The following is a 26882-nucleotide window of genomic DNA, read 5'->3' as shown; positions in this document are numbered from 1 at the left end:
TTCCCAGATAGTGCTAGTAGTAAAGAACCTGCCTGCCAATGCAGATGTAAGAGACAAAGGGTTCAATACCTGGATCAAGAAGATCCCCAGGAGGAGGGCATGGCAACCCACTCCAGTATTCTTGCCTACAGAATCCCATGGATGGAGGAGTCTGGCGGACTACATATAGGATAGATATACCTATATATCCCCATGTACCTATGGCTGATTCATGATGATATATGGCAGAAACCATCACGATATTGTAAAGTAATTATCCTCTAATTAAAAAAAAAAAAGAACCCCCAACCTCTGCCACCCACCCTGTGTAGGCCATCCAGGACACCAGAGCTGCCAAAACATTTTATTAAGTTAAGAAGGCTCACGGAGCAGGAGAGAAATGCCTGCATGGGGCAGCTCCCACAGATCCATGCCCAGCACCCCCTCAGAGGAGGGGGCAGGGCTGTAGGGACAGCTGCCGGCTCCCTCTGTCCATCTGTCCCTCTGTCCAGAGTCCCAGGAGTAGGTCCCCCCCAGGGCAGGAAGTAGTTAGTGGGAGGTAGGGTAGGAAGAGGGTGGCCGGCTCCCTGCCTCTCCTACCGAGTCCACCCTGCCACAGCTACTGCCAGGCCTCTGCTAGACCCCAGACGGGGAGACAGGCCCAGAAGCCCAAGCAGGTGGCTGGGGACAGAGTGGGGGCTGGTGCTGGAGGCATGTGCCACCAGGAATTGCTCTTTAAAAAGTATAAAGTGTTTTTGGGGAAAAAAAAAGGAAAAAAAAATCTATATAAAAATCTCTTCACATATAAAATCCTGAAGAAGGTGCAAGGTAAGACCCAGTGCTAGGGGCGCGCTCAGATACGCAGAAAGTGTACATGTGTATGTGTGTGTGTATGTGTGTGTGTGCATGTGTGTGGTGGGTGTGAGTGCACGTGGGTGTGAGCCCACAGAGGGTGGGAAGAAAGCTTGGCTTCTGACGTCCGTCCAGCAGGGAAGGAAGGCAATTGGTCCCCTTGGACTGGGGGGGCTGCAGCGGGCTGGACCACAAGGACCTAGAAGACAAGAGTGGGGGAATCTGCTAATTAGAAAAAAAACATGCACCCCAAGTTCTCAGCAGCACTATTTACAACAGCCAAGACATGGAGGCAACCTAAGTGTCCATCGACAGGTGAATGGATAAAGTATACATATATTAATACAATGGAATATTACTCAGCCATAAAAAAGAATGAAATAATGCCATTTGCAGCAACATGGATGTGCCTACAGATTATCACACTAAGTGGAATAAGTCAGATAGAGAAAGACAAATATCATATGATATCACTTGTATGTGGAATCTAAGAGATACAAAGGAATTTATTTACAAAACAGAAACAGACTCACAGACACAGAAAACAAACTTATGGTTACCAAAGTGGAAAATGGGGGTGGGGGAGGAATAAATTAGGAGTTTGGGATTAGCAGATATAAACTACTATATATAAAATAGGTAAATAATAAAGTCCTACTGTATAGCACAGGAAACTATATTCAATGTCTTAAAATATAATGAAAAAAATTCTGAAAAAGAATGTATCTGTATTTCTATTGGGTTGGCCAAAAAGTTTGTTCCATAACACTTTATAGAAAAATGCAAATTTTTTGGCCAACCCAGTATATATAACTGCATCACTCTGCTATACACCAGAAACTAAAACAACATTGTAAATTGTAACACTGTAAACACTGTAAATCAACTACACTTCAATTTAATAAACAGAGCAAGGGAATCTGGCTAAGGCCAGGGAAGTGTGACCAGCAGGTCCTTCTAAAGCCTCTCGACCCCAAAGGCTGGGCCAGACCTGCTCCTCTGGGCCTCTCCCCATGCCTGGCCTGCAAGGTGGCCTCTCCTGAGTGCCTTAGGAAGTCCCCAAGGTCGTGTTAGAAAGAGGAAGCTCCAGGTAGATAGGGCAGGAGGAAAAGCATCATAAAAATAGCTCAGAGGGATCTCCCAGGTGGTCCAGTGGCTAAGAGTCTGTGCTCCCAATGGAGGGAGCCTGGGTTCAATCCCTGGTCAGGGAACTAGATCTGACATGCTATAACTAAGACCCAATGCAACCAAAAAAAGAAAAGTCTCAGACCCTGCTAAAGGATGACTGTGAGACTGAGTGGGACAGAACACGGCCTCCAGTGATGTCTGGGGTGTGAAGCTCAGAGGAAGGAACCTGTGGGCGATTAGCACACACACTAGCAAGCTGTGCTGCTGGGTCTGATGAGGAGGTAGGCACACCCACACCGGATCTGCCACCCAAGCCCAGGCGGATCAGTTAGGGCACTGCCAGCCCTGAGGAGGGGCGTGGACGGTGCAGGGCTGCAGCTGTGGCTCTGTGTTAAGAAGCTTCCACTGTCACATGGCGGGGACAGGGCCGATAATCACAGACTTGAACTGGCTGGCCCACCTCTGAAGGAAACACGCTTCAGCTAACATAGCAGCCTCTGGGCGAGTCTGATGTATCCCTGGGACGGCCCTGAGTTGCCAGCATCACTGTCCCCCAATCCAGACAGGGAAATGGAGGCTGGGAGGAGGAAGTGCCCTGGCTCCAAGGGCGGTGCAGGCTTTCAGGTGCAGGTGAGCCTTGAGGTCACACCTCCAGGCCCGGCGCCCGTGATGGCCTCCCCCTGCCCGCCCTGCGGTGCCCACCCTGCGGGGCCCACCTCTACTCGGCCAGGCTATTGCGCACAGCCTCCTTCTCCTGCAGGGCAGCCATGGCGAGGCGCAGGTGCTCTTTCAGCTGCTCAATCTCCCGCTCCGACCGCGTCTTGATGTGGTTCAGCTCCACGTACACGTCCTGGTACTTTCCCGAGGTGAAGCGCTTGTCCTGGGGACCGGGGAGGCACTGTAAGGGCAGGGAGCCCTCCCTCCTGCCGGCACAAACAGCCAGGCCCCTCCAAGCCCCCAGGTTGGTTTTCTCCCTCTAGGTGGCCTCCCCAGAAGGCTCCCCCACTCGGTTTCAGCATCATTTTCATCCCATTTCAGATGAGAGCCAAGAGTCAGGGTGGTGAAGCTTCTGTCCGAGGCCACACATGCAAGTGAGTGGCTGAGAGGGCAGGTCAGCCTGGCCTAGGGCTTAGGCCCCTTCCAGGAGTCTCCCAGAACCACCAACACACAAAGGGTTGTCAAAGACACATGGACACGGCACCAAGGGTGAGTCAGATTGGGCCCCAAATCTCAGCCCCCTAGCTCCCAGAAACACAGGTTTCTGGGAATGCATACTCCACACTGGAAGGACAGGGATTTTGGTCTGGCCCACAGCGAGTTACCCAGCACCCAGTATAGTGCCGAGCACATAGTAGGTATTCAATAAATATTTCCTGATTAAATACTGGGTTGGCCAAAAAGTTCGTTCGGGTCCCTTCCGCAAGATGTTATGGGAAAACCCAAAAGAACTTTTGGGCCAACCCAATAAAAACAAGGGTGGCCAGGAGCAAATCACTTACCCTTTCTTAGCCTCAGTTTCTTTGTCTGTAAATGGGAATACTGACCACTACATGGAGGAGGCACAGGGAGGGCCTGATGAGGCCAGGAGCGGCCGGCACAGAACAGGCACAGGATGAGGGCACAGCTGGATCCAGGGGCTCCCCACCCCTCTGGCACCCCACCTCAGCAGCCCAGGACTCACCTTCTGCATCATCTGGAGCTCATCTCGGAGGCACTGCACCTCCTTCTTCAGATACAGCAGCTCGTTCTCCTTCACTCGCAGCAGCACCTGAGGTCACAGGTTCCAGGCTGACCTGCAGCCAGAGTCCAGAGCTACCCTGGCCCACCACATCCCAAAGCCTGACTTCTCTCTGCTTTGGGCCCCTAGAAGGCAGCTCCTAACCTGCACCAGGGTCCCTGGGGGAAGACTCCTCCAGGAAGGCCTCTCTGACTTCTCCTTGCTCTCTCAGCCCATCTATACCATGTGAGTGGATATCTTATGGTCATCCCTGCTGTGGTCACAAACAGCACCAGGCCCTCAACTTGAGGGCAAAGATCATGAAAAGAAGCCACAGTATGGCCCTACTGTAAGCCAGAGAGGGCTGGGCTTCCTCATTAACCCCTATTTTGACCTGACCGAGAAAGAGACAGGTTCAGCCAGGGTGAGGGAGACTTAAAAGCTTAAGGCTCTGGAGCCAGGCTGCCTGGTTCAAATCCCAGCTCCCACACTGACAAGCCATGTGACCCTGGGCAAGGTACTTGACCTTCCTGTGTCTCAGTTTCCTCAACTGTAAAATGGGGAGAGCAACAGCATCTTTTTCATAAAACTGCTAGAAGCTTCAATGATTTAGCAGATATAAAGGCTTATAGAAATGCCAGGCAGAGAGTAAAGCTGTGTACAGATTTTTGTTAAACACAACCAAAGACGAGGGTGATCCTGGGATCACATATACATTTTCTCATTTCGGCTTCTCTCAGTAACGGAGGGGCTAGCTCCATTTTACAGATGAGCCACTAGGACTCAGAAAGGTGAGGTGACTTGCCACGGTCACACAGCAGGTAGGTGGTAGGACTCAGGTGGAGAGCTTTCACCCAGCTCGCCCAGGAGTGCTGGGTGCACAGTAGGCCTCCTTCCGAGCTGCCCTGTCCCCTCCCCACTGCAGGGCAGACCCAGCCTGTCCAGGTACCCTCCCCAGGCCCAGGCCCCACGCCCCAGCTAGGAGGCCTGGCACAGGGTGGGGGGGGTGTGGGCGCACCTCCAGCTCACAGGAGCTCCGCTCGCTGCTGCGACCACAGCCGTTGCCCGTCCCCTGAGAGGCGATGAAACTGCGTAGCCGGTCAATCTCCTCGGACAGGCGTGTGTGCAGCTCCTGGGAGGGGTGGAGGATGGTCAGTGGGGGGCGGGGCAGGATGCCCACGCCCCGGCCCCCCCAGGGGGCTAAGGCCCACCTGGTTGTGGCGCAGCAGCTCCTGGCCCTCCTGCTGGCAGCGCCGCAGTGTGTGTTCGCGCTCCTCGGCCTGCCGCGTCAGGGCCCCGATCTCCAGGCACTTCTGCGAGTACTGCTCTGATAGCACCTGCAGCTCCCGCTTCAGCGCCTCCACGTCTGACCTGCCAGGGTAGAGGCAGGGAGGATGGCCCGGGTTCTCTGGCCCTTGGCCAAGCCGGGTCAGGTCATGCAGACTTGAAGCAGCTCAGGACTCCTGATTCTTGCCCTGGTTTTGCCTTCGGCCCACTGCCGGGCTGTGAACTGGTATGTCAGCCTCTCTGGGTTGCAGGCACCTCCTCTGTGAGGGGGGTGGGCTGGAGAAGCCCATCTCTTAACGCCTCCGTAGCCCCAGCATTCCAGAGCTGTGCTCTGACAGGGAAGGACACCTACCGGCTTCTACTGTAGCCCCACTCTGCGTGTGCACGTTAGTCACTCAGTCGTGTGCGACTCTTGTGACCCCATGGACTGTAGCCACAGGGCTCCTCTGTCCATGGGATTCTCCAGGCAAGAATACTGGAGTGGGTTGCCATGCCCTCCCCCAGGGGGATCTTCCTGACCCAAGAACTGAACATGGGTCTCCAGCATTGCGGGCAGATTCTTTACTATCTGACCCACCAGGGAAGACCCTAAGCCCAGCTCCAGGGGACACTAAAGAGGGGAAGAGAGGGTGGAGACTGGGACTGGATAGACAAGAAGGGGCCTGAGAACAGTTGTGCACATTGGTGTGGGGGGTCCTACCGCTTCTGTTCCCTATGCCACATGACTGGAACAGGAATCTCAGCTCGGGGCAAACTGACATGGTCCCCTGCCCAGGGGTCTCAGCACAGGTCCCTCACTCATAACCAGCAGAGTGGACGGCTGGGCCCCCTGGCTCAGAGGGAGGCCCTGCCCCCAGGCTGCAAGGCCCCATCGCCCTCTTACTGGTGCTGCTTCCGGAGGCCGTCTGGACCCTGCTGGAGAGTCCGTGTCTTGTTCAGCTCCCGGCTCAGCTCCTCCTGGTAGGCTTTCTTCATGGCTTCAATGGCTGGAAGCAGGGCAGAGAGGTAGAAGGGAGATTGGGGAAGGGTCAGGGGCAACGAGTTCCACTTCCTCTGGGACTCCGCATGGAGACAGGAGCAGAGAGTGGTAAGCAAAGAGTGCTGGGCTGGGCTGTGTCATGGACTTAGTGGCTCTGGGTAAGCTGCTCAACCTCTCTGAGCCTGTCTACCACAGGAAGATGACAGAACCTGTCTGAAGGACTCCGCTGGGGAGATACTTCAGTGTCTGACTGCCAGTACCTCTTGTTATTCATGATTTCTGTATAAGACTACATACAGTCCTCCCTGCAGAGCCTGGAAGGTTCTTCAACAAGGTCCATCTGCCTGGCCCGGCCTAGTAGTCAAGAACACTGGCTCTGTGGCCGGTACAAATTTGTGTGACTTTGTGCAAGGGACCTAAAGCCTCTGTGCCTTGAATCCTTATCTGGAAAACAAGGATAACAAAAAACCTTTCCTCATGGGTGACTGGGAGATGTGCGTAGAGCATCAGAACAGAACAATGTCTGGCACAGAGGCAGTACTCAGACACTGGCCCCCACTGGTTTATTTTCAGTCTGCAAGCCCCCAAGGACTGAGTCTCTATCCACACTCACACGGTGTTGTTGTGAGCATTAAACAAGTCCTCATTCATAGTCTTATCCATAATTCCAAAATCCAAAAGCTCTGAACACTGAAAGTGTTTCATAACTCTTTCGGTGCAGTCCCCAACCTGAACAGACCCAAGGCTATTTCCGGTCATTATTATCCCACTTAAGAGCAACACAGAAATTTCACTGCAAAATCTTAGTGCTAGATTTCAAAGTGAAACCCAGACCCTGCTGGGGGAGGATATCCTGGGTTATCTTCCTAAAATGCAAAACACACTGACCCCAGGGTTTGGGACGAGGGGCCCTCAGTTTGAGTGCTTGAACACTTGTAGGTGGCAAGTTCCAAATCACATGACCTCTTTCATCATTTCTATTATTCTGCAAAGCCCATGGAAGTGTCTAGGATGTGCCAGACACACACAGCAGGTCTGCAGGGGACAGAGAGGGAGGACTGGCCAGAATCTTGGGTATACCTGTTTCTGACTTGGAAGAGCAGAGGGAAGGGTTTAGAGCATGGCTTTGTAGTCAGAGTGCTCTGTGCTCCAGCTCCATCTTCTGATACCTCCAAGCTATGTCATCTGGGATAAGTTGCTAACTTCTGAGCCCCAGTTTCCTCATCTGTGAAATGGGTTCACTCCCTGGGGCACTGCAAGGACTAAGGTTGCTCATGTGTGTAACAGGGTTTGGTTAAATGCCGACACCTTTCCTTGCTCTCCCCTGGGTCCAGCCCACTGGCCCAGTGAGGCGGCACTCATACAAGAGCAGGGTCTGTGGCTGACCAGTCTCTCCCCAGCACATGGCACGGATTTTTCGCTGTGGAAGACAAATACACACTGCAGCTCAGTGTGTGTGTGTATGTGGCTTGAGGTGGACCTCTCAGTAGCCACAGGCCCTTGAGGGAAAAGACTCTAACCCTAACTCATGGTCTGTGTGTAGGGGGAAATCAATTACTGCCTTAGTTTCCCCTTTGCAAGCAGGGTTAGATGCCATATCTAGGGGCTCCTGACTCCTCACCCCAAGTTTGGCACCAGACCCTCATCTCTTATTTGAAGACCTGCAGCCAAGAGGAGCCACAGCTTGGAGGCTCATGGGGCCGGGCCCTGCTATGCCGCTCCTGCCCGGGATCCTCACCCGAGGCCGTGGCCGCCGTCTCCTCAGCCAGAAGCCACTCCTTCTCCTGCTGCAGCCGCTGCAGCTCCCGCTCGTGGTGCCGCTGTAGCTCCTGCATCACCTGCTGGTGCGAAGACTCCATCTCTGCCAGGCTGCGCTCACACGCCTCCTGCAGGTGGGAGGCCAGGCCGTCACGGGGCTGCCCCCATGGCCCAGGTAGTGCCCCTTTCCCAGCCTGAGGCAAGAAGCCTCAGGGGCAGGCCTGCCCTGGTCCAGGCCTCACCACCTCCCCCTCAAGACCCTGGCATCATCAGCCTGTATCTGCCCCTGCTCCCTGCCAGCCACAATCCCCAGCCTGTCATTCTGCTTCAAACCCTTCTGGGCTTCCCATTCCACAGAGCAAGTCCCTGCTCCAGTGTCTGCCAACCCTGATGGTCTCAACCTAAGCCCTCCCCAACCAAGGAACATTATAGCTACTTAAAAAAGAAACAAAACAAAACAGCTCATGGCATGTTCACACCTCTGAGCTTTAGCTCATGTTATTCCCACTGCCTGGAACTTTCTTTTACAACTTTCTCTTCCCGGGTAATCCACTTGGCCTGCAGCTTGGCTTAAATATCCTCCAAGCTCTGACTCTGGTCAGCCTCCCCCCTGTTTTTAAAGGCTCTGCTTCTGCCAGATTATAAATTCCGCCCCCCCAACCCCCAAACAAAGATCTGATACAGCTCAGAGTCCCTGGGGTCTAGGCCAGGCCTGACTTGTGGCAGATGCTGAGTAAGCAAACTGAAATTGATGACTTAGCACAAAATGGGGCTGTGTAGACAAGACCGGCAAGTTTTTAAATGACTGATAATACCCACTGCTGGGAGAGTCAGCTGCAACTGGGTGTGTGGAGGGCAGCTGGGTGGTGTCATCAAATTTTAATGACCCTTTAACCTGGCAGGTCCACTCCTAGGAATGACCCCACAGAAAGTCACACATGTACAAAGACTCTTAGACAAGGGTATTGCCTGTGGCCAGGTTGGTAACAGACAAAAACTGGAAACAAGCTAAGTACCTAACACGGAAGCCCTTAAATAAGTTATGGGATTGCACTTTACAAAGGATCCGGGCAGCTGTTAAAAGACAGAGCTGCCCACGCAGACTGCTGTGGAAAGGTGTCTCAAAAGTTAGGTCATGAAAGCTGGTTTCTGATGATACACGTGATGTGACCCCATTCACGGACCAAAAACGCTTAAGAGCTGTAGGTCTAAGTACCTGTGCATAATGACACAGAGAAAGGTATAGAAGGCTACCCTGGAAAGTAGAGTGGATGACCCTCCAAAGATGTCCACGCCCTACTCCGAGAACCAGCAAATGTGTTACCTTATACAGCCCAGGAGACTAGAGATTGCTAATCAGCTGACCTTAAAATAGGGAGATTATCCTGGATTATCCTCTGGGCCGAAAGCAATCACAGGGTCCTTGGATGTGGAAGAGGAGGCAGGAGAGCAGGGAGAGGGAGAGGGGACTAACGCAGGAGCCCAGTGGGAAGTGAGAAGGACAGGACTCTCCTGCATGAGTTCTGAAGATGATGGAAGGGGCCATGAGCCAAGGAATGCAGGCGACTGCTGGACGCTAGAAAAGGTGAGGAGACGGAGCCTCCCCGGAGCCTACGGAAAGGAACGAGATCCCATGGATGCCTGGATTTTATTAATAGCCTGGGGAGACACACGTCAGACTTCTACAGAACTGACATGATTAATGTGTGTTACTTGTGTTTCTGGCAATTCATCACAGCTGCAACAGAAAACTATACAGACATGCTCAGAAGGTAACCAAGGTAACCCCTGGGGGTGGGAGCAGGCAGGGGAAGGAGAGTTCACACATTTGTTTCTAACCTTTGGTTTGAAATTATTTTTGAAAATGTAAACAAATTTCTTACATGATTAATATATGGTTAAGATCATTCAACAGGGAAGGGGAAGAGCCAAGGGAGAAATGGGGGGCACAGATAAGAGACCCAATGCAGATAAGAGGCTGAGTCCTCCCCCAAGGCACAGGGCACCTCACAGCTGGGGACAGAGGATGACCCCCACCTCACCAGCGGCCACATCTGGGGGGCTGCATGGGCCAGGTCTCTGGGATCCAGGTGTTCCAAACTGTGGGCAGGGGACACCTGTCTCACTGAGCCTCTGTGCCTGTCCTCTGTGTGTCCCCTCAGGTGGAATAGAACATGGCCTTAGGAGTTCCACAGACTGGGTCCTAGTCCTGGCTGTACCACGGAGTGAACCTGAACAAGCCCGTTCGCCTCTCTCAGCCTCAATCTCCTCATCTGTAAAACAGACCCCATGAGACCAACTCGCAAGGCTCCCTGAGCTAAGTCAGCATCCATTGTAGAGATCACCCACCTGTAGAGACAGGAGCCTTACAGGAGATGGGACTGCTGTTCTTAAAGAGCCACATCAGGCCGGCAGACCTGGCAGCCAATAGGGCGTCCAGAGGCTGATGTCAGGAGGTGGGCACTAGCCCACGAGGAGGGGCTCCTAGAAGGCCAGGCACTGCTCCCTCTGACCTGCCTTTCTGAGGGCCCAAGTGTGTTGGCTGCCACAACTGACGTGGATCAAAGTAGGTAAAGAAGCGCCCGTGGCCCCTACAGCAGTAGGCACTGAAGCCCCAGGTCCCCTGGCTGCTGTCCTGTGGTGGCAAACCCCAGAAGCTGGAAGGGGGGCATCCCCTCGGCCTGAGATATCAGGCTTGGGAATCCCTACCCCGCTGTCACCTCACTAGGGTCCACTGACTTTCCAGCTGCCTCCCCTGGGGCCTGAGGGGACACAGATGGTTCAGCTCCTCTTTTCCAGTACCCTCCCCTACCCTGTCTTGGGCTGTTTCCCCATTATTCCCTTCTCACCCCCCATTCCACCTGCTACCCCTGTCCATCCCAATCTAACAGGATGAAACGCTGACAGCCTTGGGGAGCCCAGCGGGCGCCTGGAGAAGACTGCAGACACAGGTCTGCTGCCAGCTTGGAGGACTCGCCTCCTCTCTGGGTCTCCGTTTCCCCGTCTGTACCCTGAGAAGTCAGAGCACTGCTTTTCCAACTTCATTTTAGTGACAGAAACCTTCCTGCAAAGGGAAACTAATGCAGGTTCTAATAGTCAAAGACAGTGCTGCTCCGGGACCAACAACTGTGGATGGACCTCATCCACCCAAAAAAGGCAGCCTCTGGGGTGTCCAAGGGGTCCACCAAGCTCAGTCTGAAGCCCTCTGGAGTGGGTAGGGGAGGCATCTCTGAGGTCCCCGGAGGCCTCAGGTGGTGGTGCTGGCCCCCACCCTATCTAGAGATGCCCCACCTTCCTCTGGCCTCCAGGGAGCCCTGACAATAACTGGGCCCTCCTTTTCCCCCTCCCCACGTGATCCCCAAGCTCACCCTCCACAATACACTGCCAACTCCCCTCAGCCCTGGTCTCCCTTTAGCTGAATGTTCCAGAACCACTCAGCCCCAGATGGCCCCTGGCCTTGCATGGCGACCCCAGCTCCCGGCCAGCTCCTCTCTGCCTCCTCGAGGCAGTGGGCCAGCCTGAAGCTCCCCTCCCACCTCTTCGCTCCCCTCTCCTTCAGCATCGTCCTAGCTCGGGTGCTAGTGATGGCTGCAGCCTCTCCCAGACTCTGCACACTAACCCCACCTTCCTGATGTCGCGTCCCAGACCCCAAACCTCCTTAGGTGTGTGGGTTGTGATCTAAGCTTCTCAGCTTGGCAGTGGGAGTCTCCTTGATAAACACTTAGCAGCCCTCCACCTCCTACCTCAGCCCCAACACCCACTCCCTCGGAACCTCTAGAAGGCTTCCCTGCCCAGAGCCTGGGACCCCAGCCGTCTTTTTTTTTTTTTTTTTTTGCTTCAGGCAAGGGTGTGCTAGCTGGGGAACAGCAATTGTCAAATTTTTAGGAATTCTGTGGTGCAGCTATTTACCATAGCTGTTATTAGAAATTATATAAACTTATAATTAGGTAAAACAAGGCTGAGGGACTTCCCTGGCAGTCCAGGGAATCTGCCTTCCAATGCAGGGAACACGGGTTTGGTCCCTGGTAGAGGAACTAAGATCCTACATGCTGAGGGACAGCTAAGCTGTGCGTTCCAACAAGAGAGAAGCCGGCACACAGCAATGAAGAGACTGAAAGCAGCAGCTAACACCCAACGCAGCCAAAAACAAAGAAGTGTTAAAAAAACAAAGCTGATACGCAAGATTCATTACCTCCTAATTATCTCACTGCATTTTATTATTAGCTATGCTCTGAGGTTATTTACATGTCCTGTGTCTGCAGGGTGGAAATGCCACATGATGGTCGGCGCACAGTTTCCCAACTCTGTTCAGGGACATCAGCCATTGCAGGAATATTTACACCATGGAAACTGGTCAACATTACAAATCAGAGCTTGATTTACTGTTTTGTTCATTGTCCAGACTTAACCAAACGATGAGAAAAAGCTATTAACGCTCACAGTACAGATTAAACTTCAAAATGTACGCTAGCTCTGACTGCCACATTGTACACAGAACAAAAACCTAAGAAATGTCCTTAAAAGAATATTTTCAAATAGTCTCAACAGTAAAGTATCCTTCAGTTCAGCAAAGAAGTTGCTCATGACATTGACCAAGTAAAGTTTAGGCACATATCTGGCTGTCTTACTCATTCACACGCACAAAAATGCCAACCAACATTCATGTTAGAACGACACTCATTTGTCAGTTTGCTGTGGATACGAGCATTTGGAGAAATCAACAAAAGTACTCTGAGAAAAATCAATTTGCAATATAGAATTCACAATAGAAGCATGACGTATTTTTTTATTCGTAAGTTGCACACTAAACATGCTCTATATCAGTAAAATTTACAATAAACATATATAAGTGTGTCAGCGCGTATTTTTTCTGGAGAACTAGTTGTCCCAGACATGACAATCAAAAGTGTCTCTGGACACGGCCAAATGTCCCCAGGGGAACAAAATCAACCCTTGCTGAGAGTCGCTGTCCCAGGCAGGCCGTGCGTCCCCCGAGGGCCACTGGAGGCACCCATGTCCTGCAGACCACCTTGCGCGGGGCCTCCGCCTGGCAGGATTTCCCAGTGTTTAGGGAGCGATTCCCAGGGGCCTAGCCTTCCCTGGTGGCTCAGCTGGTAAAGAATCCGCCTGCAATGTGGAAGACCTGGGTTCGATCCCTGGGTTGGGAAGATCCCCTGGAGAAGGGAATGGCTACCCACTAAAGTATTCTGGCCTAGAGAATTCCATGGACTGTATAGTCCAGCGGGTTGCAAAGAGTCAGACACAACTGAGCGACTTTCACTTTCCCAGGAGCCTGCCCACTGGGGGTCCCATGCTCCATCAGGCCCCTCTTCCCCAGAGCAGTACAGAGAAAGGGAGTCTAAGTACAGAAGGTCACATGGGGGCTCACGCATGGGCTCTGCAGTCAGTTGGACCCAAGTTCAAATCCCACCTCTGACATCTGCAGGCCAGTTGACCTCAGGCAAGTCACATACCCTCTCATAGCTCAGTGGCCTTGTCTGCAAAATGGGCACAGTCCTCATGTCCACCCTCTGGGGAGATTAAGTGAGATGGTGCACATCAAAGGCCTCACCTGGGTTCTGCTCTGGTACAGGAAGGGCTCCCAGAATATCAGCTGTTTTCTCAAAACACGGCAACCAGAAACCTGTCCCCACCCCCCAACACAACAGCTCCATGGCCTTACCTGTGAGATGTAGCCGGGGGGTATGTGGCCATCCTCCTGGGACTTGGGTGCACCCTGAGGAGCCTCCCCTTGGAGACGCCATGCCTCCAGCTGGGCACGAAGGGACTGGACCTACGAGGATGGGGGGAGGCAAGGTCAGTGAGGGTCTTGAAGGGGGAATGGAGCTGGCGGGATGAAGTGGCCCTGGTGTGGACACACAAGCAAGGGGGATGTTCCAGATACTTCCTGGATGGCCAGGTCAGGGACCCAGGAGAGCGCTAGCCCAGAGAAGAAGGCTCAATAGGGCTGGGAGCAGAACACCACGGTCACAGATATTTACCTATTATATAGGTGGGAGGAAACTTCTTGGAGCTTCAGTTTCCCATCAGTGAAACAGTGAGGCGGTATACCCTATGGGACCATGAAGCTGCCATGTGACCAGGTGAGGACTGCATGAACCAGTGTAAGTAAGGAGGGCCTTGTACAAGGCTCGGTATGCAAAAGGTGTTCAATAAATGGTTGCTCCCTTCTCTTCCCCCTTCCCTTCTCTGGGATTGCTGAGGATAGAACAAAGATGGGGAAAAACAAAAACAAAAGATCCCCAAGGTCCAGGAAAGAAGCCTCCAGTTTACAAGACATCTGAAGTGTCAGTGGCTCAGGGGTGAGCTCCCCAATCACTGTAGGTATGCAAGAACTAATGCTTTAGCATGAGTGCAGGGATGTTAAGGGCGCTGGTGGGGTGAGGAGGCTTCCAGAGGGCAGCCGTGCCCGCCTACCTCCTTCTCCAGCGCCTCGTGGCTGTCGCTCGGGGCCCCCCGGCGCTCCCCGCGGCCTTGGTTGAGCAGGGCGGTAAGAGGCACCCGCTTGTTCTCCCGAAGGGGCAGCTTCTCCAGCTCCTGCCACTTCTTCTCAATCTCCTCGCTGAGCCGGCTCTGCTGGTCCTCGGTCAGGGGGGCGCCCAGGACCCGGCGCGGACCCTCGCCTGCCGGTGTCTCTGCGGCCCGGCTGTCCGTGGCCTCGAACCACTTGCGTCGCTCCTCAGAGCGTTGGGCCAGGTCCCGCTCCAGCTCCTCCTGCTTGGCCGGGCGGTCGAGGGCGCGGGCCAGCGTGCGGGCCCGCTGCGGGGAGCCCTGAGTCAGCGGGGAGAGCTCCACGTAGTCCAGCGACTGCCGCTGCCCGTCTGCCTTCCGGGGGCCGCCCCGGCTGATGACCTCAGAGCCCACCCGCTGCTCCCCTGCCTTCAGGGAGCCCTTTGGGGTGCCGTAGCTGTGCAGCGTGTTCTCCTTGTTGCAGTCCGAGAGCCTAGGGGGCCAGCAGAGCCACGTCAGGTGGGACCTGGCCTGTTCGGTCCCAAAGCAAGCACTTCTGGAGTGTGACCCGTGCGTCAGGGCCTGGGGACAGACCCCAGTGGAGGAAGCAGGTGAGAACAACTGCTCCATCATTAACAGATCCTGGGAATCATCCCAGCTCCGCCGCTTCTAGGGAACCTGGCCACCCTCTCTAAGCCTCAGTCATCTCATCTGTAATATGGGTCGATGCCTCTTACAGGAGAGACGTGAGGACTAGATGAGTGAATGTGTTCCAAGCAACCAGGAAGGAATAGTGGTGGCAGCATTAGTGTGAAGGGAGTGCTGGGAGACAAGGCCCTGGGTTCAAGAGGCTCACAGTGGAATAGGGGAGATGCCAGGGTCACTGCAGGTGAGGTGAACAGTGGCCTCTGGCTGCACAGGCACAAACTGTGGAGACACATAACAACCGTCAGCTCCCCTCTTCTTCCATAGCAACACTGGGTACGTGGTCACCTGGCCAGAAACCAAAGTGTCCCTTGCAGCTACAGGTGGCCATGTGACTACTCTGCCCAGTGCCAGTGAGAAGCAGCACCCTTCAAAGGACCAGGCGTGCCCTGGCCTGGCTCCTGGCCTGGACCCGTGAGAATGTGAGCAGTGTTCTGGTCCAGAGGCAAGGCTCGGGGCTAGGGGCCGCATAGCGGCCCCACCAGGTCTGGGCTGGAGTATAAACCTCTCCCTTGCATGAACCTGTGCTTGGGGTTTCTTTGCTATAGCAGCGAAGCCCATACAGTAAATCATAGCCCAGCTGCACAGTGGGCAAGAGCTTATAAAGCGCCTCTGTGCATACCTCACACTACACCTGGTGTGACAGGTGAGGAATAGGAAACTCAGTCTAGACAGCAACTGGCCTAAGGTTGCCAGCCAGGGTGCGGCCGGGCAGGCGGACACACACTCTGTGCCCCCTCAATACCACGCTTCAGTTTCTGTTGCCCAACAGCCAGAGTTTTGACCCCCACAGGCACCTGGGCTTTTTGTTTGTTTGTTTAAAACGATGCTTACTTAAATTTATTTTTATTTACTTTTGGGCCGTGCTGCGTGGCATGGGAGATTTTTAGCTCCCTCACCAGGGATAGAACCCATGGCCCCCTGCAGTGGAAGCACAGAGTCCTAACCACTGGACTGCCAGGCAAGTCCCACATCTGGGACTTATCCTGTGTGGGGGCTCTACCACCAGGTCACTGAACCCTCCCGCCCCTCTCCCCACAGCGACCTCCACAGGGAGTGAGTCCCCACCCAGACTAAGCAGCCATCCCCTCTCCCTGACACAGGCTCAGACACAGCCCCCTAGGCACACAGACAATCAGCCACCTCACAGGCCCCTGGACTCAGCGGCACTTCTCCAAAGAGATGAGGCCTCTCACCACCCTTTCAGGGTGGGATGAGGGTCAACCTCCAAACCTCAGGGTATTTCTGGATGAGTGCCACAGATACCCACTGCCCCCTCCCCCTCCCTATTTTGCTGGCAGAGAAACTGAGGCCCAGGGCCCTCAGGTGAGCACTGGCTACCCACTCAGGATGCAGGGCGGGGGGGATGGTAAGCGCCTCCCCAAAGGCCCCGGTCCAGCCCAGCACATACTTGGTGACATCTGGGGCTGAGGTGGGACGCACAGTCTTCCTCAGAGCCTCGATCCAGTTCCTCCGGATGCCCGAGGTCATGGCCGACAAGGTATAGACAGCGTCTTTGGTCTGCAAGTCCACCCCACAGGTAGGTTACCACCTGGCCAGCTTCCTTGCTCCCTCCCCACTCTGGGCCCCAGGGAGGTACCCTTCCCTCCCAGGGGCTGGTATCTCAGGTCTTGAGTCTGGAGGTGAGCAAAGGATGAACACCCTCCCCTCCTCGCCTCGGAAGAGCCCCGTCCCCTCCACAGTCTCTCCAACATTCGAATCGGCTTGCCAGTAATGCCTGGGATTGCCCCAGACAAGCTCAGTGTCGGCAGCAGAGCTTCCCACTGGCTCTGAGGACAAGGTCTCTGGGGAAATGAGTGATGGGAGCCAGTCTGGTGAGCCACACTCCACCCCTACACCTCCTCTGGGGGGCCCTCCAGGGATACCACCCCCAACTGCCTGCAGGCTCACGTGGATCTGGAAGCCATAGTTGCGCTGCACGGCGTACTCGGTGACGTCCGTGCAGGAGCGCAGGTCGATCTCGCCATCCAGCTCATCCGCCTGCAGCAGGAGGGCTCATGATGGTCCATGGACTCCAGTGATCTCTCCCTGAACCCCCTGACCCCCAACCAGGGGTCCCCTGGAACCTGATGGGGGAAGGAGCCCTCCCACTTCATTGTCTCACCTCCTCAGCTGTGGAATCCCGGTAGTACTTGAGGCTTGAGTCGGTCAGCACAAACCAGTGCTTCTTCCACTGCGAAGGAGAGATGGCGGTGGGTAAGGGTCGGGGGCATGGAATGAGTGTGTGTGTGTGTGTGTGTGTGTGCGCGTGCGTGTGTGTGTGTGTGTGTGTCGGGGGCATGGAATGAGTGTGAGTGTGTGTGTGTGTGTGTGTGTGCACGCGCGCATCATTCCACAGGCATCTTGGGTGCTGCCAGGTCAACTGTTCTGCTTGCAGCAGGTGCCTGGCACCCTCACCAGCTGGGCTGAGGGGCAGGGGTCAGAGGACAGTGCAGAATCACAAAATCCACATCTGTAGTTAGTCCCTCCATCCCTTCTCTGAGCCTCAGGAGCAGCATCTGTGAAATGGGTTGCCTTCTCCTCACTAACCACACCCTCCCTTTCTTTCTGAGAGCCCTTCCCTGATTTGTTGATAATTCCATAGGCCTCCTGATCCTTTCGGCCAAGATCATCAAGGCTCCTATATGCAAATCCTGCCCAGTGCAGTCCAGGAAGGGATTGTGACCTGTGTAAGGCCATTTGCCTAGCAAGCCAGGGGCCAGGACTTCAAAAGTCTTCTTCCATATGCTACTCCTGGATCGATCACCCCAACAGCCGAGGACAAGTCTCCCAGAGAGCAGGAGCAGAAGGGGGCCCAAGGAGAAGTGTCTGAGAGCTGGTCATATTCTGTTTCTTGACCTAGGTGCTGGTTACATATATGTGCCGCTATGAGAATGCATTATCTGTACATTTATGATGTGGATACCTTTCTGCAATGCTTCTCTCTGCTGCAGATGGGGTTAGGTTGGCAGGACACATAGGAGAGGGGTGGGGGCATCAGAACAGCCTGATATGAAAGTGCCAAGCTCAGCTCACGTCCAGGCTTCTGGCCACTCACTGGAATGCCAGTCAAGATCCACCCATTGCCAGGGTCAGCCCAGGTCCTCCGCAGCTCCCCCGCATCACCAAGCTCTGATTGTTAATACTTCAAGTACTTGGTTTTCTTTCCTCAAGAAGATGGTTAAGTTTTCAAGGATATGCCATGATACTTTCTACTTCTTTCCACACTAGCCTCCCATGAGAAATAGGACTTTAGCATCCAAGAGACCAGGGTAACAACTATTTTATCCCTTGCTAGCTGTGTGTCTTTAGTCAAGTGTCTCAACCTCTCTGAGCTTCAGTTTTCTGACTTGTAAAGTAGGGCTGAGTAGTCCCTAAGCCTCCTGGTGAGGTCAGAAATTCCTAACCCTCCCCGAAATGTCTCTCATGGCACCTGGCATGTGGTCAGGCGCCAGGACGCTGGGGACTATTCTGACAGACTGGCCCTCTTAGAACCACGCTGCTCTTCTGAGTGACCTGAGCTGCTATACAGGACAACTGTTTCTCTGTAAAGTGGGGCAGGGGTTCAGGGCCAAAAGATCTCTTAGGCCCTTCCAGGCTTGGTCTACGACTGCCTGGGATGGCAGCTGGCTGGAACTCTGTGGGCCTCAGGCACCCCAAGTTCTAGGCCTGGGTTTGCCCAAGGTGCTGCTGGGCCTGGAAGAGATCAAAGCTCTTGTGGGCCTGTCTCCTGTCTGTGCACCAAGGGGTTGGGCTGGCTGAACTCCCAGGGCCCTTCCAGCTCGGACATTCCAAAACCCTGTGAAAGAGAATGAGTAATGGCCAGTTCTGGGTGGGGCTCATAATCTCTGCCCTCCAGAGACCCTGGGTGGGGAGGCTGGGAAGGGTCACTGGCGGGATGCCAGGCCTTGTTGTGTGAGCCTGGAGCCCAGCCACCAGGGGGCTGGCAAGCAGGCAGCGGGTTCAGAAGGTTGTGGGCTAGAGGGAATAAAACATGTGGGTAGGGAATACAATGAGATTCCCTTTGGCTCCAAGCCCTCCGTGGCATGCGGGCTGCATGCAGACCCAAGCTGCGGGCGCATGCAGGACCCGGGCAGGGAGACGTCCCCTCCCAGGCCGGGTGGGCAGGAGGCCAGCTCCACCTCCAGCCTGGCAGCCAAAAGGGTAGAATGGTGAAAAGCTACTGTCCCTTCTGGCTCTAAGGATGCACACTGTAGAGAAAGGGAAGGGCGATTAGCTGAGGCCCAAGCGGGCACTGGGGGCTCTGTGGAACATCTTATGTGCTTGACCTCTGTGACTCTGTTATCCAGCCTGGAAAGAATTCTCACTACCCAGCATGCCCATTTCACAGATGAGGCCACTGAGGCTGGAAGAAGCTGTGACTCACTCAATGGGGCCCCTGGTTGGTGAGACTTCAAGGAATGTCCTCTGAGCCCCCGACCCAGGGTTGGGGGGAGCTGCTGCATGGCCGAGCCTTTGGGAATCTGTATACATCTCAGGCTGGATGATCTCTGCGAACCCTTCCATTCCAGACCCTCAGATACCCAGCCATGGTCATCAAGAGGTGGGAGGGCCAAGGGGCTCTTAGTGAGGAGACAGAATGGGGTGCAGGGCATGAAGGGCCAAGAGGCCGCCATCCTGGTGACCTTTACATACTGCAGGCTGCTTCACAAAGCTGAGATGACTAGCAGCCTCTGGCCTCCCACCTCACAGCCCAAGGCCTTCTTTCCAGCAGGACAAGAAACATCCCCCTCAGGGTTCCCACTCTGGCCCTCACCCTCTAACCCCTCCACCCAGAAGCCAGGGTCTCTAAATGGCTGGACAGGCCAGGGAAGCTGCTCAGCCACCTGGGCAGCCCCCAGGACCCTACAGGGCCCTGCAGCAACCCCACTTCCCACCCCCTACCCCGCACCTCACCCCACCCCACCGCAGCCCTCCTACCTCTCCAGGCTCATCCAAGATAGACATCCATCCCTTCTTGAAGTTTAGCAGATCGGGCTATGGGGAGAGGGGGTTGCAGGTGAGTCAGGCCCAGCGAGAACCAAAGGGGCTCATCCTACCTGCTCTAAGTCCTATAAGAGTCCTGGGAAGCCAGGGAGGAGGGTTGAGGACCCAGATAACCCCCTAAATCCAGGCAGGCTCCCAGCCACTGAAGCAGCCTTGGTCCCTTGCCTGAACATCCGGCAACCTCTGAGAGGTGGGCTGGGTGACTGGCCGTCCACCACAGACCTCCGAGCTCCCCTCCCGCCAGCCTGCTTCCTCACCTGAGTGTGGAGGAGAGGGAGAGAGAGCGGGGAGAAAACTCTGCCTGAAACAAGGAACCCTTACAGAGCTCAGAGGACAGGCCAGACAGCAGGGCTGAGCGAACTGTCCAGTTCCTCTCCCTGAGGCCCAGGCAGATAATGCCCTAATGATCTTACCCACCCCCAACCCACTAACCCTCCCATGGTCCAACCAGTCCTGCCCTTCCTCGTCTCCTGGAGACCCTGAAAGATGGAGCCAGGCCCAGGGTGTGGTCTGAGACCCCCTGCCCCCCCCCAGCTCTTGAAAGGGCTAGAGAGAGGGTACCTCAGTTCTGGCAAGTCCTACCTGCCGAGTGCTGCCCTGGGGTCTGGGGGCTCCCAGCTGTAGCATGTTCCATAGGGAGCTGGAGCTAGGTCCCCCCCGCCTAGCCCCTAGAGGACAAAACTGCTCATCTGGGCATTTTCTCTGGCCAGGCCAATCCTCAGACCCTCCTGGCCTGCTGGGGAGACCTCTCTCTCTCGTCTAAGTCCCGGTCCCCCGGCCGTCTCAGCTCCTGCTCGCTGGTGGGCCAAGCTGGCCGGCAGGGAGGAAGCTGCCACCTGTTGCCATGGCTCTGAGCCCACCTATCAGCACCTGCATCACAGCTCCACCAGGCCAAGGTGTCTGGTTGCGTGGAGGGAGCGGGTGGCATGGCTCAGTGGGGTGGACGGTGACAACGGTTGGAAACCTGGAAACTGGAGCCACCTGACCTGGCCACCTGCCTGACCTGCCTTCCTCCGAGGAAGCCCCATTCTCCTCTTCCTCCAGTGGAGGAAGAGGCCTGAGAGGGGCTTGAGCCAGCAGCCTGGACCTCCTGAGCCATCCCCGGCCATGGCCTTGGGACCAGGGCCCCTGGATTTCAGCAGGCTGGCGGCCCAACCCCTGCATCATGCCCCTCCCCGCAGACCTGTCTGACGGAAGGGACACGGGCTCTGCTCAGACCTGGGAAACCCCAGGTGTGTACGCCCTGTCTGCTTTCTTTTCTTCCCCGCCCTGTTCCCCACGTGGGCCAGAAGCTACCCAGTGTGGTTCCAAGCTCAGACTGAAGACCAATAGCCATGCTCAGGGCCACCAAGTCATCTGGGTCCATGTGCAGACAGGGGCCTTCCATGACGTGAGGGCCTGGCATGCTGTGACCCCAGGGGAAACCTGCTGATTAAATATCCACCCTCCTCTACCTCCCTGATCTAAATTCCTGTGCTTTGGGGGATGTTCCCACCCCACCTCCTGGCAGCTGAGGAGCCAGGCTTTTTAGGATGGACCACAGAGCTGGCACCACTGTGCAGACCTGGGGAGAGCTCCCTGGGAAGAACCAGCTGACCACCCAGCTAATCAAGACAGCCAAGCTGGGGCTGGGAGAGGCATGGGCTTCCAGGGGCTGAGGAAGGGCAGGAATGATAGGTTGGGACCCCGAGGGCTGCCTGGGAAGCAGAGTGACCTTCCTAAGTCACATCCCCTCCCTAAGCCTGGATGTTTGATGCGGCAAATGATTGTGGGGGGGGGGGGCTCCTGCCCTCCCCCAAGTTCCATGAGAGAACTGAATGGGCTACACACAGAGATACTGGTACCCACATACCACACACACACCATCAGGCATGAGATGGCATGGTGACCTTGGGGTGAGGAGGCCACCAGTGTGAGTTTTTAAACCTGCTGGCGGGCGAGGTCCTGCAGTTACCTGGGAAGCCCCCAAGGTCAAAAGGTCAGAAAACCTAACTCTCTGCCTCTTGTAACTTCACACATGGCTCCTCAGCCCCAGATACCTTCCCTCCACCTGCAGAAAGCTCCCTTTCCCCTTTTTTTCCTTCCGGAACACTAATAGGACCTTACAGCAGCCCTCCCTCCTTTGACCACAGGTCAACTCTGCCTCAAGCCAGCCTGGACCACGGACACAGACCCCTGTATGCACGCTCTGGCAGGGGACCCACTCCAAAAGGCCTAGTGTCACAGGCCCGCCTCAAACCCTCAGGGACGGCTTCAGAACAAGTTCTGGCTGCCTCAGGACAGAACGAAAGCCTCAGCCTGGCCTCACCCCTGCTTAGGGGGCCCCATGTTTTACGTCATCACACTTCCCCTCTGATCCCCAGCACACCAGGACTGGGGCCCTCCACACACACCTATGTCCTCTGCTTGAAATACAAGGCCTCCTCCAGCTCCTTCACCTGGCAAACCCCTTCTCATGCCTTGAGACCTGGATTCATTGCCACCTCTGAGGCGCCTTTCCCAGTACACACCACACCAGACTTCCCAGGGCTTCTGTGGCATCTGTGATTGTCCTGAAGCCACTCACTTATCCCTCACAGACTAGACCAGAAGCAACTCCATCAGGGACACACGCTGTTCACCCCTCTCCAAGATCTCAGGACTCAGGGGACATTCATACAAATTTCTTTCTTCCCTTCTTTCATCTCTCTCTTATTTTTTTGAACCAGGCCCTGTTCTACACCAGGAAATCAGCGGTGAACAAGAGATGCAGCCTCTGCCCTGGTGGAACTCTGGAGACAATAAACAAGTGAGCAGGTACATAATTTGATGCCAGGCAGCGGCTGGGGATGAAGCTCCAGGGGCAAGGCTGCACCCGGCTAAGGCAAAAGGAGGTGGAGCAGAGCCTGACTCCAGGCCCAGCTTCCTGAAGCCTCTAAGCATTTACACGTTCATAGCACCTTTGCCACTTGCTCGTTCAGATTTCTGAGGTTGAAGTCAGGGAGATGGGGCCAGGAGAGAGGAAGAGGATGTGAAGAAGCAATGGGCAGGACACCAGCCTGGAATGGGCTCAGGTCTGAGAGCAGCCAGGGTGAATCTGGTAAACACTGTCAAAGGTCATTACGAACCTCCTCTCTGCTCCATAACCTTTCATGGCTCCCCAGTGCCCCTGAACAAGCCCAAGCTGCTCTTCCTGGCCTCTAAGGCCCTCCTTCCCAAGTCCTTTTTTCTATGTTTTCACCATTTCATTCCCCAAATACGGCCACCAGCCTTGGTCCACACTGTACCCCCACCTTCCCTCCCATCCCTCTCCATTTGACAAAGTCCTATAGTCCCAGGAGGTCATTTCCCTCAGGGAGCCTCTTCCCACCAGCAGGGACAGGCCCCCACATGTTGCTTCTGGCAGCTTTACCCAAGTTCAGCATGTGCTTCCCCAGGAAAGGCAACTATGTACATTTATCTGATCGTGAGACAAAACTGGGACAGACCAAGTTACACATTCTGGCTCAGCCAGGGCCGGCCGTGTCACCCAGGGCACGTAAGTTCACTACCTACAGTGTGAACTCATCAGAGTCCTCATCAGTTAGACCGGGAGTTACCATCAACCTGCAGGGATCAAGCTGGTAATGTGACAGCACCCAGTTTCAGGGCCTGGCAGGCACCCCGTAGGCAATGCAACCATTCTCCACTAGCCTAAGGCGGGGATGGGGGGGTGGGGTGGAAGACACTGACTCAGCTCCTCCCCCCACATCCCTCTCTACTCCCTGACAGGGGAGGGGAGGCTGCTGACAACAGGAAGGGCCAGTAGAGAGGTGGCAGGATGTGCAGAGGCTGAGGAAGTCCAGGCAGTGAGCAGGTCATCGCACTTAGGAGGCAGGGGCCCTGCACACACCCACGCTGCTCAACTCCCCCCAACTCTCCTCACCAGGCTGTCAGAGACTCCCTAAGGCGCCTGCCAGAAACCAAAAGCAGTCCTGCCCTCCCTTCCAGAACATCACAGTCAAGGGGCCAGAATGACCTGGAAAAGGGCTACTCCTTCCCTTACACTCAGGGTAACCTCTGGCAACTCACAGACGCCCCTCCCCAAGCCTCAGTTTATTACACTGCGGAACGGGGCTATCGGTGAACTCAGCTAAGAAAGGCAATATGATAATTAAGGTACAAGTACTGATAGAGGTTGGGTATGGCTCATCCCCAAGAGAAAGACAAATCCCTGCCACCGTATTCCTCATTCCCAATCGCTGGCCTGCCCCACCCAAGGTCCCAGAGCCACTGCGAAGTGGCAAGTCCAGGAAGCACGGTATCCTGCTACTTCAGAAGTCCCAGGATGGGCTCCAGAGGCCCCTTTTCACCCAGCCAACCTGCGTCCAGCGCCCACAAGGGCGGACAGGCTTCCCAGACCCGCACCAGCGAGACCCAGACCCAGGCCAGGCCCATCTGCGCTCCTCCCGCCACCCAGAACCCTGGGAGACCCTTAAGGACCTGGCGCAACTTGGGGGAATCAGATCAGGTTTTCACTGAGGGGAGCTGGAGAAGAGAAGGGGAAAGGGCCACCCCGAATCTGTCCATGATTGGACCCGCAAAAGTTAGGGGGTGGTGCCTGAGAGCGAGAGTTCCCATCTTCTCTAGGTGGGGGTTGCCCAGGCTCCTGGCTCGGAAAGGTGAGGCCGGGAGAAGGTGAGGTAGGACAGCCGGCCCGTGCAGCCGGGGTCACCCTTCTTCCGGCCGAGACCTCTTCGCGCCTCGGGGAAGTGAGGAGGGGGTTGCCCAGAGGGGAGCGGCGCGGCTCCGGCTCTGGCTGTCGCTCTCCTCCCGGCCTGGGGGTGCAGAAGGGCTGCACCCCCGGCGTGGGGGGGGAGCACTCACCGTCATGTCGGCACCCAGGGGCGGCGAGAGCAGGAGGCAGGAAGGTGGAAAAGGATCTCGGGCCGGGCTCAGCGGAGCGGGAATCCCGCCGCCGCCGCCGCCGCCGCCCCTCTCGGCCGCCAGCCGCCGCTCCTCCCGGCCCTTCCCTTCCCCGGCGCTGCCCCGGCCCCTTCCATCCGCCCATAAAACTTTTTTTTTTTTTTCAAACTTCCTGGGAGGATCCGGAATGGCCAATGGGCGGCGGGGTAGCCGGGACAAACAGCGGCGGGGGCCGCGGGCGGGCCAATGGGAGGGCGGGAGAGGCCCGGAGGCGGGGCCTCTTGCGACGGGACGGGCGAGCGGGGGCGGTCCCCGGCGGGGCTGATGGGGGCGGAGGGAGCGGAGGGGGCGGAGAGAGCGGAAGGCGGGCCGGGCTCTGGCCCCGGGGGCGCGCTGGGAGGAAGGAAGGGCCCAGCGTGCAGGTGACTCCGTCCGGCCGCTGCGCGGGAGTGCGGGGTGGGGGCTGCGGGGTGTGGCACCCTCGTCGCCCAGCAACGGTTCCCCCGACCCAGTCGCCAGGCGCCAGACGGGAGCGATGGGTCCATTAGGGCTCTGCCTCTCGATTTGGTGACGACGTGGGCAAAGCACCCAATACTACCAACTCAGCATGTCCCACTCGCCCAGCCCGGCTTATTACCTATGTAATGGACTTTCGTCCTTAACCATAGACCCGACAAAGGGGTGTCCTTGCCTCCATTTTACTAATGAGAAAATGAAGGCTGAGAGAGGTGAGCCAACTTGCCCAAGATCACACAGGAAGAAGAGGCGGGGATCCGTAACAAGTAAGAGTGGGCGCTAGTGGTAAAGAACCCGCTTGCCAACGCAGGAGACACAAGAGACACGGGTTCCATTCCTGGGTTGGGACGATCCCCTGGAGGAGGGCATGGCAACCCACTCCAGTATTCTTGCCTGGAGAATTCCATGAACAGAGGAGCCTGAAAGGTTACAGTTCATAGCGTCACAAAGAGTCAAGCAACTTAGCACAATCTAAGCGCAAAGTAAGTTCTAGAATCATAGGGCCTTCCCATTTAAATGCCCCCTCCTCACAGGGAGTCTTTCTCTGCTTAAGAACCTCATTTTGTGTTCTTGGGTGTGGACTATACAGTTTCTCTTTCCCAAAGCACTTGGTGGTTTTTAAGAGGTTCTTTGCCTGCAGGAGCTCCTCTAAGCCTACTGCTGAGGAGGGACTGTGATGGAATTTGTTGTTAAGTGCATGGAATGGCTTATGGAGCGTTGTGACTCAAGCCCTGTGTTACCTTAAGCAAAGTACTTAACCTCTCTGTGCCTCAACTTCACCTTCTGTAAAATGAGATGATGCTATGATCTCACAGGCTGCTGTAAGGATTAAGTGTTTAAGTAAAGCACCTAGAACACCCCCTTTATCCCTAGTTAGTTCTCCTTAGATAGGGGCATAGGGGGATTAGAATAACTACCATCTCAGTGATTCTGCCATCTCACTTTGGGGTTCAGAAATTATTTCTGTCATGATTATAATTACTATCCCCATTTCACAGATAAAGAAGTGGAGGTCCAGGGAGCTGAAGTTTTCCCAGCATTTCCCACTGGAATTCTCTCCACCCTGAGAAATGAGACCATGGATAAGTCCTCCTAGACACTGGCCTTCTGGCATTGCTGAGCAGTGTTCTCATCCTACCCCTGTACCTCACTCAGGTATTTATTTGGTCCTTGGGAGAGTGAGTGAACAAACAGAAGACCTCAGCTACCACCCTTGCCCAGTGGCATGGGCACTGGGCACCTGACAGTACCAGCCTCCTTGCTGGTTTCCTGGCCCCCCAGGACTCTCTTCCAGTACCCTCAACACAGTGATTAGAACACTCCCCTGCCCAAAGTTCTTCAACACTTCTCCACTGCTGAGAGGCGCATTCTTGTAGTCAGTGTTCATTATCATATGGCCCCTGCCTGCTGTCCATCATTAGACACGCACACATTTCACGTGCTAGGGCTGCACAAGCACCAGGATGTCCCAGAATAAGCCAGGTCCCCTGTGCCTCCCCATTGGCACATGTTGTTCTGTGCTGTGTCTGGAACACTTCCCTTCCTGTCCTCTTATGCCCCAACACACACACACACTCACTCTCTCCCTCCCCTCCCTCC

General features: G+C 55.4%; 1 protein-coding gene across 5 annotated transcripts in view; it reads right to left on the bottom strand.

The window, feature by feature from the left end:
• Positions 1 to 329: 329 nt before the first annotated feature.
• The window catches only part of TRIOBP (TRIO and F-actin binding protein), a 59029-nt gene continuing 32476 nt past the window's right edge, over positions 330 to 26882 (bottom strand). For 2 of the 5 annotated variants that reach the window (XM_042247714.1, XM_042247711.1), the window contains 13 exons: positions 19818 to 19874; positions 17002 to 17070; positions 16788 to 16877; positions 16288 to 16397; positions 14139 to 14664; positions 13384 to 13494; positions 7681 to 7828; positions 5847 to 5949; positions 4888 to 5047; positions 4695 to 4808; positions 3641 to 3727; positions 2676 to 2839; positions 330 to 1030 (listed from right to left, as the gene is read on the bottom strand). In XM_042247714.1, coding sequence (XP_042103648.1) covers positions 2678 to 2839; positions 3641 to 3727; positions 4695 to 4808; positions 4888 to 5047; positions 5847 to 5949; positions 7681 to 7828; positions 13384 to 13494; positions 14139 to 14664; positions 16288 to 16397; positions 16788 to 16877; positions 17002 to 17070; positions 19818 to 19874 — 1737 coding nt within the window. In that variant the 3' untranslated portion in view covers positions 330 to 1030; positions 2676 to 2677. Of the gene's footprint in view, positions 1031 to 2675; positions 2840 to 3640; positions 3728 to 4694; positions 4809 to 4887; positions 5048 to 5846; positions 5950 to 7680; positions 7829 to 11884; positions 12828 to 13383; positions 13495 to 14138; positions 14665 to 16287; positions 16398 to 16787; positions 16878 to 17001; positions 17071 to 19817; positions 19875 to 24728; positions 24888 to 26882 lie in introns of those variants that run through there. The other 3 variants (XM_027968088.2, XM_042247712.1, XM_042247713.1) reach the window with 3 other exon arrangements.

This window comes from Ovis aries, chromosome 3, assembly GCF_016772045.2.
Source record: "Ovis aries strain OAR_USU_Benz2616 breed Rambouillet chromosome 3, ARS-UI_Ramb_v3.0, whole genome shotgun sequence".
Classification (NCBI taxonomy): Eukaryota; Metazoa; Chordata; class Mammalia; order Artiodactyla; family Bovidae; genus Ovis; species Ovis aries.
Note: the sequence above shows the minus strand (reverse complement) of the source record. Positions and strands in the feature narration are given on the sequence as shown.